Raw genomic sequence first — 11,302 nt, 5'->3', positions numbered from 1 at the left:
AAAAAAAAAAAAAAAACAAAAAAAAAAACAAAAAAAAACTAAGGTGGCCGCTTTAGCAAGCAAAGGCCCTTGCTTGCTAAGCCTGATGACAATCTGACTTGGACTCCTGAGGATCTACATGGAGGAAGAAGAGAAATGACTCCCTCGAGTCTGCACATACACACACCAAGGCATGTTATCACACACACACACACACACACACGTAAATGCAGTAAAATTTTTAAAAAAGAAAAAGGGCCAGGTGGTGGTTATGCACACCTTTAATCCCAGCACTTGGGAGGCAGAAGCAGGACTCTGTGAGTTTGAGGCCAACCGTCTACAGATCAAGTTCCAGGACAGCTAGGGCAGAAGCCCTATCTTGAAACACCCCCCATTCCCACCCCACTCCCACCCTACCCCTGCCACCCAAAAAAAGGTAGAACCCCCCACATACATGTGTACCAGCAAGCACATGTGCACATACATGAACATGTGTATATACCACCTACAAGTGAGCAAAGGGCTGGGAATGTAGCTCAGCAGTGGAACTTACACTGCGTCTGAGGCCCGAAAATCAATTCTCAGTACTGCAAAACACACGTTTTGTTTTGAAGAGGCAGCTTAGGTGTTCAAGGGACAGTAGGGGTACAGACTGTGCCCTGGGCCAGGGAGCAGAAGAGAAGAAGCCGTAGATTGTTTACTGCTCTCAGGGTCCCCACTCTCTCTGGGCTGTGAGGAGGTTGGCATACCCTCTCTCAGATCGTCACCCTCCTCACTTTGCCTCCCCCTCACTGTCCTCAGCTCGCTCTACTGCTCCTGAGCCTCACACTGGCCACTATCAACGCACGCTGGCTGGAGGCCCGCACCACGGCTGTCATGTGGGCCCTGCAGACTGTGGAGAAAGATCGAGGCCTGGGGACAGAGGTGCCAGGCAGCCACCAGGGCCCTGACCCCTACCGCCAGCTGAGGGAGAAGGACCCCAAGTACAGTGCTCTTCGCCAGAAATTCTTCCACTACCACGGTTTGTCTTCCCTCTGCAACCTGGGCTGCCTGCTGAGTAATGGGCTCTGCCTTGCTGGCCTCGCTCTGGAGCTCCAGAGACTTTAACACAGGCCTCGTGTGCCAATAAATGCTTCTTTGGAGCTGGCTGTGGTCATATTTCCACCACAGAAGCCAGGTGGTGTGTGTGTGTGCGTGTGTGTGTGTGTGTGTGCGTGTGTATGTGTGTGTGTGTGTGTGTGTGCGCGTGTATGTGCGCACTAGTATAGCACCTAGAGTCTCAAGTTTCCCCATTTCTGTTACATGATGCTTTGGAGTATGAGCTATTGCTGCTCTAGCAAATCTCCACTAATGATGACCATTTATGAGTCCCTGCTGTATGCCTGGCTGGTGCTAACCATTGCCCTGACTCTGTGTTACTACAGCAACAGCCGGTTCCCACCTCAGGCACAGTTGTATTTCATGGCCCACTGACACTACCGATGAGATGTGAGCATGAGTGGCGTGTGTGTGCAAGACAAGATAGAACTTGCTTCGTCTCTCCCTAGTCCATAGCATCCATGCTGAGATGTGAACCTAGGTGAGTGGTACTCTAGAGACTTGGGACCCTGTGGGTCAGCAGGTCTAGGGTCAAGTGCCTCTGCCCACTTGTCCATCGTGATGGCTGCTATATTATTTTGAATTCCACATCTTGCTGTGTGGCCTCAGACAAATATCTGCCTTTCTTTGATCCTTAGTTTCCTTACTTCTAAAACGTGTTTTAACTCCGGGAGTCCTTAAGAGGATTGAACAGTGTAATCCAGCACCCTTTAGGACTGTGTGGGACATGGAGTGTGTCTAACATTCATGAAGGCCTGGTCTTCGCCCCCAGCACTGCGAAGAAAATGGGTTGGGGGCAGAGAGTGCTTGCTTAGTATACAGGAAGGCTCAGGCTCCTTCCCTGCACCACATAAACGAGGCATGGTTTTGCATACCAGCAATCCCAGACCTTGAGAGGTGGACGCAAGAGGGTCAGTTTATTTATTCTTGGCTACATAATGAGTTTCAGGCAAGCCTGGAATAAATGAGACCTTGTCTGAAAAAAAAATTTAGATTTAAAATTTTTATTTTACATGAGTTTTTGCCTACATTTATGTCTGTCCACGTTGGTTCTTGCTGCTTGAAGAAGGATGGGGGTGAGATCCCCTGGAATATGGATGGTTGTGAGCCACCACGTGGGTGCTGAGAAAAAGAGCTTTTAACCACTGAGCCATCTCTCCAGCCCCCAAATTAAAAAATTAAAAACAAAAACATGGCTACACACTTGACAGATGGGAAAACTGAAGTTCGGAGAGGTTAAATGTGTCACGAGTCCCAGTCCTAGAAAGTGGAGGCGGGACTAGAACCCAGCTGCTGAGGTTTTCCTCTTAACCACAGAGTGCACAGAAGCCATTTTCTGTGTTAGGGAAAAGGAGACGTAGTTTCTAGGAGAGAGTACGGTGGGACTTAATGCCCTCTCCTGCTCCCCAGGGCTCTATAGCTAGACTCCTGTCAGGACCCTCACATCTAGCGCTCCCACCCACCCCGCCTCTTGGGCCCCACACACCGCGTGCTCTCATCTGATTGGCTCTTGCTGCCACCCGGCGAGGCTCAACCTTCGGGGAAAGTCCCTCCACGTATATGCCCCGCCCGCTTCTTGTGGGTCGCTGGAATCCCGTCACGCCTCCTGCCGTGGACGCTACTACCAAGCCCACCTCTCAATTCCCCGCCCACATCGAGAGCCTCTTTTAGGGGCCCCGCACCTGCTAGACCTACCTCCACCTGCAAGACCTCGCCCACTCCGCTCCGACTCTCGCTTGGTCCCAATCCCCGACAGGCAACGCCCACCTCCTGGCTCCTCCTCTTGCGGATCCCCCAGGCCACAAGACCACGCCCACCCCAGATCCCAACTCTCACTATGGCCCCGCCCCCATAGGCTCCACCCACGCAGCGCTCCAACTCTTGCTGCGGCCTCGCCCCCTCACCTGGGCGGAGCCGGCGCGGGATCCGGGTGTCAGTGTTGGCGGCGGTGGCTGCGGGGCGGGGGTCGCGGCCGGGTGCGGGCTGCAGCGACTTCGTGGGCGGATCCTAGTGTGCGAGGCGTGACCCGAGGTGAGTCCCGGAGCGAGTGTTGACAGCCCGCCTGTCGGTTTGCGCGTGAGCTTTGACAGCTCGGGCTGGGGTCCACGCGAGACCGGGTCACGCTCCCTAAGCCGTGCTGCTGGCTCTTCTGGGTTCCCCGCGCCCCGCTGGCTCCGCTGGCTCCCCGAGCGGCGGCGAGCTGGGCGAGGAGCCCAGTCGGGGGCGAGCTAGGGCGCCATATGGTGATGGGGGAGGCACCTGCTGGTACACGCAGTGCACTGACAGCTTGGATGCCCGCCTTGAGGACCCGGGAACCCCTAATCGGCCCGGAAAAGGAGCCGCGGTGGGGCGGGGGCCAGCCTGAAGGCCCTGCCAGGCGGACGCTTTGCGGTCCCTCCTCAAACCCGTTCTCCCGGAACATAGGGTGGGGTTGGCTGCGTTCTCTTTGGAAATGCACGGGACAGAGAAACAGAAAACACCGAGGGCCATTGAGAAATACTTTTGCTTGGGCTTCAGAGAGGGACTCTAGACAGCTGAGAACACTGAATCCCCGGGAGATTGGAAGGGAACCCTAGATTCGGATTTAACAGCATGCTGGAGTGTGGACAGATATAAATAAAAGGATATGGAGTGGGGTGGGTTTTGTGATCTTTGAGTGGCTAGGATAATTCCGTCGGATTTGATGACTTTCATTTCTGTCTCTGTATACCATGACTGAGATGAATCAGCTTTGACCAAAAGGGAGCCAGGTCCGGCCCCTTTGACAAATAAAATGACAGGTACCCACTTGGAAGCTTAACTGGGGTTCTAAAGCATGCTGTATTTATAGAAATATCCCTTACCCTGGAAGACAGGGAATGGTTAAAGTGGACTTAAAGGGGGAAGGACAGGCGCCCAGTGGCAGACACCAGCTAAGTCAACACCCAGGCCCTGATGGAGGGGGCTCTGTCTAGTTGGCAGTCACCCCCCCTCCAGCTCACACCTGGCCATACCAGCTGCTTGCGCTGGGCAAAGTCCAGTCTGCAGCCCGTGCTACTTCCTCGCCACCACCACTGGCCCTGAGTTTTTACCCGTTACCTGACTTCTGTACTCAAAGCAGGAGATCAGAAAACCTTCTACTATAAAGGCTCCATTCTGCCTTTTTTTTTTTTTTTTGAAACAGGGTCTCATGTAGCACAGTTTGGTATCAAACTTCCAAAGTAGTGCAGGATGACCTTGAACTGCGGATTCTCCTGTCTCTACCTCTCTAGTGGTGAAATTACAGGTGTGCACATCACACCTGGTTTACTGGGTCCTGGGCTGAAACCTAAAGCGAGCACTCCACCACCATCCCCAGGCCCCACTTTCGCCTGTGTGTAAAGGTTAGCCACAGCCCTCCACCACCATCCCCAGACCCCACTTTCACCTCTGTGTAAAGGTTAGCCACAGCCCTCCACACAGGTGAGTGCTTTTCGGTTTTATGCACAGCTGTGTCTCTTCAGAGCTCAGTGCCTGGTGCCGAGAAGGACTGGGCCAAGGCTTGTTGATGAATAATGAGACTCATTAGGAAGGGCACTGGGGTACACACCTGTAATCCCAGTTCCAGAGGCAGGATCAGAAGCTTCAGGCCCTTATCCTCCACGTGGGAAGTTTGAGGCCAGCTACATGAGACCTTTTCTAAAAGAAGAAAAGAATGAGGACTGGAGAGATGGATAAGCTGTTGAGAGCAGGTATTGCTCTTTCAGAGGACCTGACTTAGATTCCTAATGCACAGGTCAGGCAGTCACGAGCACCTGGAACTCCAGCCCCAAGATGGAAGTACATGCCTGCCCCCACCCCGCCATGCACTTGGCTGCAGAGGCAGTAGGACTGGGAGTTAGAGGCCAGACTAGGCTCCAGAGTGAGACCTTGGAGAGAGAGAGAGAGAGAGAGAGAGAGAGAGAGAGAGAGAGAGAGAGAGAGAGAGAGAGAGAGAGAGAGAGAGAGAGAGAGAAACAAGGGCTAGGGAGTAGCTTTGCAGGTAAGGGCACTTGCTGCCCAGCCTGATAACCTGAGTTGGATCCCGGATCCACGCGTTCTAAGAACTGACTCCGGAGCCCAGACTCCTAGGCTCAGTTGTTGGTACCTGCCCCTTGCAGGATTCCATTCTTTCCCATTAGGATTTCAGGCCTCCCCTCCAAGCAGATTCCACCAATATGGCCTCTGCTAGTGAGCCTCCTGCCAGCCCAAGGGATGCAGCTGACCAGAACTTTGACTACATGTTCAAATTGCTCTTGATCGGGAATAGCAGTGTGGGCAAGACCTCCTTCCTGTTCCGCTATGCGGACGACTCCTTCACCCCCGCCTTCGTGAGCACCGTGGGCATCGACTTCAAGGTCAAGACAGTCTACCGGCACGACAAGAGGATCAAGCTGCAGATCTGGGTGGGTTGGATAGCCGTGTGGGAAGTGGGGGGCCATCAGTAGAGAATCTGACCCAAGAAAGCAGCTCGGGGCGGGGAGGTATCTTTTATCTCTGAGGTAAATTCACTGGGATGTGGGACATGCCCTGCCCTGGGTGGAGGGACAAGATGCACAAGGTGTGTGCTAGAAAAGTCAGTGACGAGTGAGGAAGAAGGTGGGGACCATCTTGGGGACCCCTATGGAGGCTGCCAGGTTCAGAGCTATGCCCTGTCCCTAGTCCAGCTGTTGGTATCATCATGGTAACAAGGTGACCAGGTGGCAGATCGAAGATGGCTCTTCATTGTGACTCTCGCACTGGCTCATGGAAACGAGGTTAGGGAAGCTCATAGATAGGAGCCTGTCATCCAGCCCTTCACACTGGAGCCTATCCAGGGTAGAGCCGAGTCAGTTAGCAGAGTTCTCAAGATGGGACAACCTGGTGATACAGCCTATAATGTCTCACACCAGGATGGGCAGCGAGGGCTGGGAGGGCAGAACCATGCCTCCCCATCAGATTGGACCACAAGGGCAGACCTGTGTCCCTTTCAGGGCCTTGCAGAGTCAGGTAGGGAGCAGGTGAGCCCCAGCTGACTGACTGCTGTTTGCCTAGGACACAGCAGGCCAGGAGCGCTACCGGACCATCACCACGGCCTACTACCGTGGAGCCATGGGCTTCCTGCTCATGTATGACATTGCCAACCAAGAGTCCTTCACCGCTGTGCAGGACTGGTGAGTGCTGGCCAACCACTGATATGCCACAGGCCTTTGTGTCCTCCCCTGCCCACCTTTAACCTCCTTCTCAATGTCCACAACTCCACAGGGCTACACAGATCAAGACCTACTCCTGGGATAATGCCCAGGTGATCCTTGTGGGGAACAAGTGTGACCTGGAGGATGAACGGGTCGTACCTGCGGAGGATGGCCGAAGGCTCGCTGATGATCTTGGTTAGTGTCCAGCCTGAACCACAGGTCACATCTCGTTTCAAACCCGTGTCACGCTTGAGGCCCAGTTCCACCATGGTTAACTAAGGGTCTGGTGGAGGGGGATGCCCACGTGCTGGGGCTGGGGGATGGCTCAGTGGGTGAGAATGCTTGTTGTGCAGATGTGAAGCCTGCATAAGAGGTCAGACATGGCCACATATATGCACATGCACACACGTCTTCATGCCTGTAACCCCAGCACTGCGGGGAGGCTGAGACAAGGATCACTGGGGCTTGCTGGCTGTCTGGGTAGCTTTAGGTTCAGTGAGAGACCCTGTCTCAAGGGGATAAGATGGGTGTGAGAAACAGGGCCCCTGATGTCCTCCTCTACCTCCAGGAGACACTCAGACACCTGCACACAGATGCACACACACCACACACTTACTCCGAGATAACCCACCAACACGCCCATGTATAAACCATGCTCTCACATTTCAGAGAATACATCCCCTGTCCTGGGAACCCAGTTGATTACCCTGGTGTCCTGTCTTCACTCTTTTTAAACAATTTCCATATTAGGTATTAATATACCATAGCCCACCACCTAGTTTTGTTGTTGTTTTGAGATAGAGTCTCAGTGTATAATCCTAGTTGCGATGAAACTCAGCTATGGAACTCTGTAGACCAGGCTGGCCTCAAACTCATACAGATCCACCTGCCTCTGCCTCCCAAATGCTGGGATTAGAGGAGTGCGCTAAAATATCCAGCATCTACTACCTATTTTTTATGTATTCTGAAACCTGAGTGAAGTAAATCTCACCATTTTTTTTTGCTTACTTTTGCATGTGTGGTGCATTTGTGATGTGGTGTGTGTGTGTGTGTGTGTGTGTGTGTGTGTGTGTGTGTTTGAGTCAGGGTTTCTCTGTAGCTTTGGAGCCTGTCCTGGAAACTAGTTCTGTAGACCAGAGATCCACCTGCCTCTGCCTCCCAAGTGCTGGGATTAAAGGCATGCACCACCACCACCCAGCTCCTTTTATATTGTTTTAAATTACACTATTTATTTTTATTTTTGTTGTTTTCCTTTTTGAGACAGGGATTCTCTGTAATTTTGGAGCCTGTCCTGGAACTAGCTCTTGTAGACCAGGCTGGCCTTGAACTCACAGAGATCCGCCTGCCTCTGCCTCCTGAGTGCTGGGATTAAAGGCATGCGCCACCACAACCCAGCTCCCCTTTTTACTGTTTTAAATTACACTTTTTATTTTTATTTTCTCAAGGGGAGGCAGGTCTAGAGATAGAGTTTCTCTGTGTAGCTCTGACTGTCCCAGAGCTAGCTCTGTAGACCAGGCTGGCCTTGAATTCACAGAGATTCGCCTGGGATCAAAGGTGTGCACCACCACTGTCTGACTTCTCTTTTTTAAATGTGTGTGGGTATTTTGCCTGTGTGTGTTCTATGTGCTGCAGTACCTGCAGAGGTCAAAAGAAGGCATCAGATCCCTTGGCACTGGAGTTTTAGACAGTTGTGAGCTATTACATGGGTTCTGGGAATTGAACCCAGGTCCTCTGGAGGAACAACCAGTGCTCTTAGTGGCTGACCCATCTCTTTAGCCCCATAATTTATTTAGGGTCTCTGTGTGGCACATGCTGCTGTCTGTCCTTCTGTATTGTATGTTCTAGGGATTGAACTCAAACCATCAGAATTGGTAACAGGTACCTTTACCACTAAGCCATCTGTCTCCTGAAGACTCTTAGCTAAGCATGATGGTACAGCCTGTGATCACTGCTCTCTGACAGCTGAGGCAGGAAGATTCCTAAGTCAGAGGCTCTGTGAACTAGCTCAACATTGCTACACAGTGAGAATTGTCTCACGACTTAAAAGGGTTAAAAGAGGCTGGGAAGGACTCTAGAACCTACCTTCAGTCAGGCGTGGTGGTGGACAGTTGTCATCCCAAGGGGCTTATGGGTCAGAGCCAAGCCTGCTTGGTGAGTTTGAAGTCATTGAAAGACCCTGTCTCAGAAAGAATGGTGCCGGTGGCTGAGGAACACACCCAAACATACATGTGCACCCCCCCCCCCCACCACAGCGGGTCAGGCAGGAACGAGCTCAGAATACAGGTTGGAACAAGTCCAGCCTCTTGGGACTAACATGACTGCCGCAACTGTCCCCACTTTCTGTCCATCCAGGTTTTGAGTTCTTTGAGGCCAGCGCCAAGGAGAATGTCAATGTGAAGCAGGTGTTTGAGCGCCTTGTGGACATCATCTGTGAGAAGATGAATGAGTCCCTGGAACCGAGCTCTAGCCCAGGCAGCAACGGAAAAGGCCCGGCCCTCGGGGATGCCCCGCCCCCCCAGCCTAGCAGCTGTGGCTGTTAAGGGTGACCCTTGACCTCCCCACATCTATCCCCTCCTGCCTCTTCAAGGACTGCAGCCAAACTGTGAGCCACAGGGGCCATCTCCAAGCTCAGGACACCTCTTTCCTCCCTCCAACTTCCCCTCTTCTCTCCATGTTGATATACTCAGACAGTCCTGGTTAGAGCCCACACCCAAGCTCCGCTCAGCATTGTCTGAGGGCGTGGGACACCTATGCAGCTGCTTACTGCATCATAAGGCATTTTGATGGGGATGGCTTAGGCGGCATCACCCTCCATCGGTGATGGAGGGGACACTCCATGCCTTCTACCTTAAAACCACTTCTCAAGTACATGACCTGCTGTCCATATTGCTGGCTGAAGATGTTGTCCACCTTAGCCCTGGCAGCCTCCCTAGCTCAGGTCCACCAGCGTGGCCTTGAACCTACCGTGAACTGCCTTGCTTCCCTGGCGTTTACCTGAAAGCTTGTTTTCTGGTTTTACAAGGGACAGAGTCAGAGCCACTCATGGTATTGGTGACTCTCCAAAGTGCCTTCCAAGCTTCCCCTGAATCCACATCCCTCAGTGCGGGTCAATCCACTCCATCTTTCATCCAGAGCTGTTTGGGAACCTTCTAGGCGCTGTCACTTGGGGGCTGAGAGCTGCCCCACCGTTAGCACGCCAGCTCTGAGGCTGCCCGCGTGGTGTTTTAAGCAAGAGCTTTACACATCGTACATCCTGTGTATAGGGGAAGTGGAGAAACCAGCCCACAGAGGGAGTGCACTCGTTGCTGGTTTTCTGATGGCAGGAGTTGGGTTCTCCACCTGAGGACTCTCATATAGCCCCAGGGTCATCCTCATCACCAGTGGCCCAGGACACTTAGGGGCTGTGGAGGAGGAAGGCCCCAGTGGGCACCAGTGATTTTGTACTCCAGTGGGCACCAGTGATTTTGTACCTCGTGGAGATGCAGGCTCTCCAGTGAACTGGGGAAGAACTGTGGGTTGATGTCTCCACAAACTTGGGACTCAACCTTAGGATCCCCAGTTCTCTAGGTCCTTCCCCCCACTGACCATACTTCCTTAAGCACCATTTGCTCCCATGATCCAGGCGACACTGAAGCCCAGGCGGTCTGTGTTACATATCCCTGTTTCCTACCGGGTGGAGTCTACTCCTTGAGTCCCACAGCCACAATGACGGCTGCAGCCTTACCACGCTCAGTGTCGTCCTAGTGCCTGCTCCGGGTTCCAGCACTTCTAGCCCTGCCGCAGCTGTCCTTAAGCATCTGGGTGAAGCTATCTTTGTACAAACTAGGTGAAAGGGAGTGGATAAATCATGTTAGCAAAGTGAGGGCATCCGAACATCTGGAGGGGAGAGTCAAAATTTTTATATTGCTTTATCATTAAATAGTCAAAACAGCTAAAATTAAAATTCAACAACCTGTTTGGTGTGGTGGTGTACACTTTCAGTCCCAGCACTTGGGAGGCAGAGACAGGTGATCTCTGAGGCCTTGAGGCCAGCCTGGTCTAGAGAGCGAGTTCCAGGACAGCCGGGACTACACAGGGAAACCCTGTCTTGAAAAACCAGAGACAGACCTTGTCTAAAGCACACACATACACACCAGCAGTGTGTGAACTGGGGTTCAGTTGCTAGTGTTTCCCTAACGTGTCACACAAGCTCCTGTGTTGAAGCCCCCACCCCAAAACTGGGCGTGTGGTCCAGGTGGTCATCCTAGTTGAGGCCGGTGGGTCAGTTAGGGTCATCTTGGATTTCCATCCAGCCTGGAAAGAAGATGACCTTTGACCCTATCACAGTCCATTGCTCCTAAGCTACTGCCCAGCATGGTGGGGGGCCAGTTGCCCTTAGCGATGGCCGGTCCTGACTTTCCTGTAACAGAATCACCTTTGACTGGATCTTGAACTTGGTCCTGGCTTCCCAGTGATGTAAGAGGCTCCCTCAGTTCTACTTCAAGCAGCCACAGAGGAAGCTGTCTTGTGGTTTTCACACAGCTGGGGATCATGCTAGCAGGATGGTTCACATGGTGAGGTCACTTGCCACCAAACCTGATGACCTGAGTTAGACCCTGGACACCAGGTTGGAGGAAACCCTTGATCCCTTCACGTCATTCTCGGACTCCACACACAAGAATACGCACACTCACAAAGTCGATGCAGTTTTCTTTCAAACCGAATAACGTGGAGACTATTGCCTCCTATACTTAACTACCTCTAAAGGGGACATAAGCGCATTCTCAGCCGTGTGCCTCCAACACTAGCTAGGCATCAAAGGAAGCTGGCAATTTGGAATGGTAAGACTTGAAAGGCTCGTGTGATCAAATGATCAGCCCAGAGCCAAATCTTGGGAAAGCACAGAACCCAAGGAGAACCAAAAGAATAGATATCCAGGCACTTGCCCAGCTGCTGCCAGTGGGCAGCTGCAACAGCTGAAGATGAGAAATCCATCACTGTAGGAGGCTGGAGATGCAGGCTGTGCAAGTCTCAATGTCGCCTCTTTTTTTTTTTTTTTTTTTTAGATTTATTAT

General features: G+C 52.4%; 2 protein-coding genes across 4 annotated transcripts in view; both read left to right on the top strand.

Annotated features, from left to right (window-relative positions):
* Tmem205 (transmembrane protein 205) overlaps positions 1 to 1,121 on the top strand; it is a 4,815-nt gene extending 3,694 nt beyond the window's left edge. For both annotated transcript variants that reach the window (XM_005346925.2, XM_026779459.1), the window contains one exon: positions 781 to 1,121. In XM_005346925.2, the coding sequence (XP_005346982.1) occupies positions 781 to 1,086 (306 nt within the window). In that variant the 3' untranslated portion in view covers positions 1,087 to 1,121. The remainder of the gene's footprint in view (positions 1 to 780) is intronic.
* A 1,872-nt stretch (positions 1,122 to 2,993) lies between these two features.
* Positions 2,994 to 10,191, top strand: Rab3d (RAB3D, member RAS oncogene family). Of its 2 annotated transcripts, none has more exons than XM_005346924.3 (5): positions 2,994 to 3,108; positions 5,217 to 5,480; positions 6,109 to 6,227; positions 6,319 to 6,443; positions 8,601 to 10,191. In XM_005346924.3, exons 2-5 carry the CDS (start codon positions 5,253 to 5,255, stop codon positions 8,786 to 8,788), a joined length of 660 nt encoding a protein of 219 aa, XP_005346981.1. In that variant the 5' UTR covers positions 2,994 to 3,108; positions 5,217 to 5,252; the 3' UTR covers positions 8,789 to 10,191. The 2 variants fall into 2 exon arrangements, with proteins under 2 accessions (XP_005346981.1, XP_026635259.1); XM_026779458.1 differs by having other exon boundaries at positions 5,196 to 5,480.
* The last annotated feature ends 1,111 nt before the right edge of the window (positions 10,192 to 11,302 follow it).

This window comes from Microtus ochrogaster, chromosome 5, assembly GCF_000317375.1.
Source record: "Microtus ochrogaster isolate Prairie Vole_2 chromosome 5, MicOch1.0, whole genome shotgun sequence".
Lineage (NCBI taxonomy): Eukaryota > Metazoa > Chordata > Mammalia > Rodentia > Cricetidae > Microtus > Microtus ochrogaster.
Note: the sequence above shows the minus strand (reverse complement) of the source record. Positions and strands in the feature narration are given on the sequence as shown.

Excerpts from the sequence above, each read along its gene's own strand:
- Rab3d (XM_005346924.3), top strand. The coding sequence starts at position 5,253 with ATGGCCTCTGCTAGTGAGCCTCCTGCCAGCCCAAGGGATGCAGCTGAC. Across the intron at positions 6,228-6,318 it reads TTCACCGCTGTGCAGGACTG|GGCTACACAGATCAAGACCT; the intron begins GTGAGTGCTGGC and ends ACAACTCCACAG. Across the intron at positions 6,444-8,600 it reads AAGGCTCGCTGATGATCTTG|GTTTTGAGTTCTTTGAGGCC; the intron begins GTTAGTGTCCAG and ends CTGTCCATCCAG.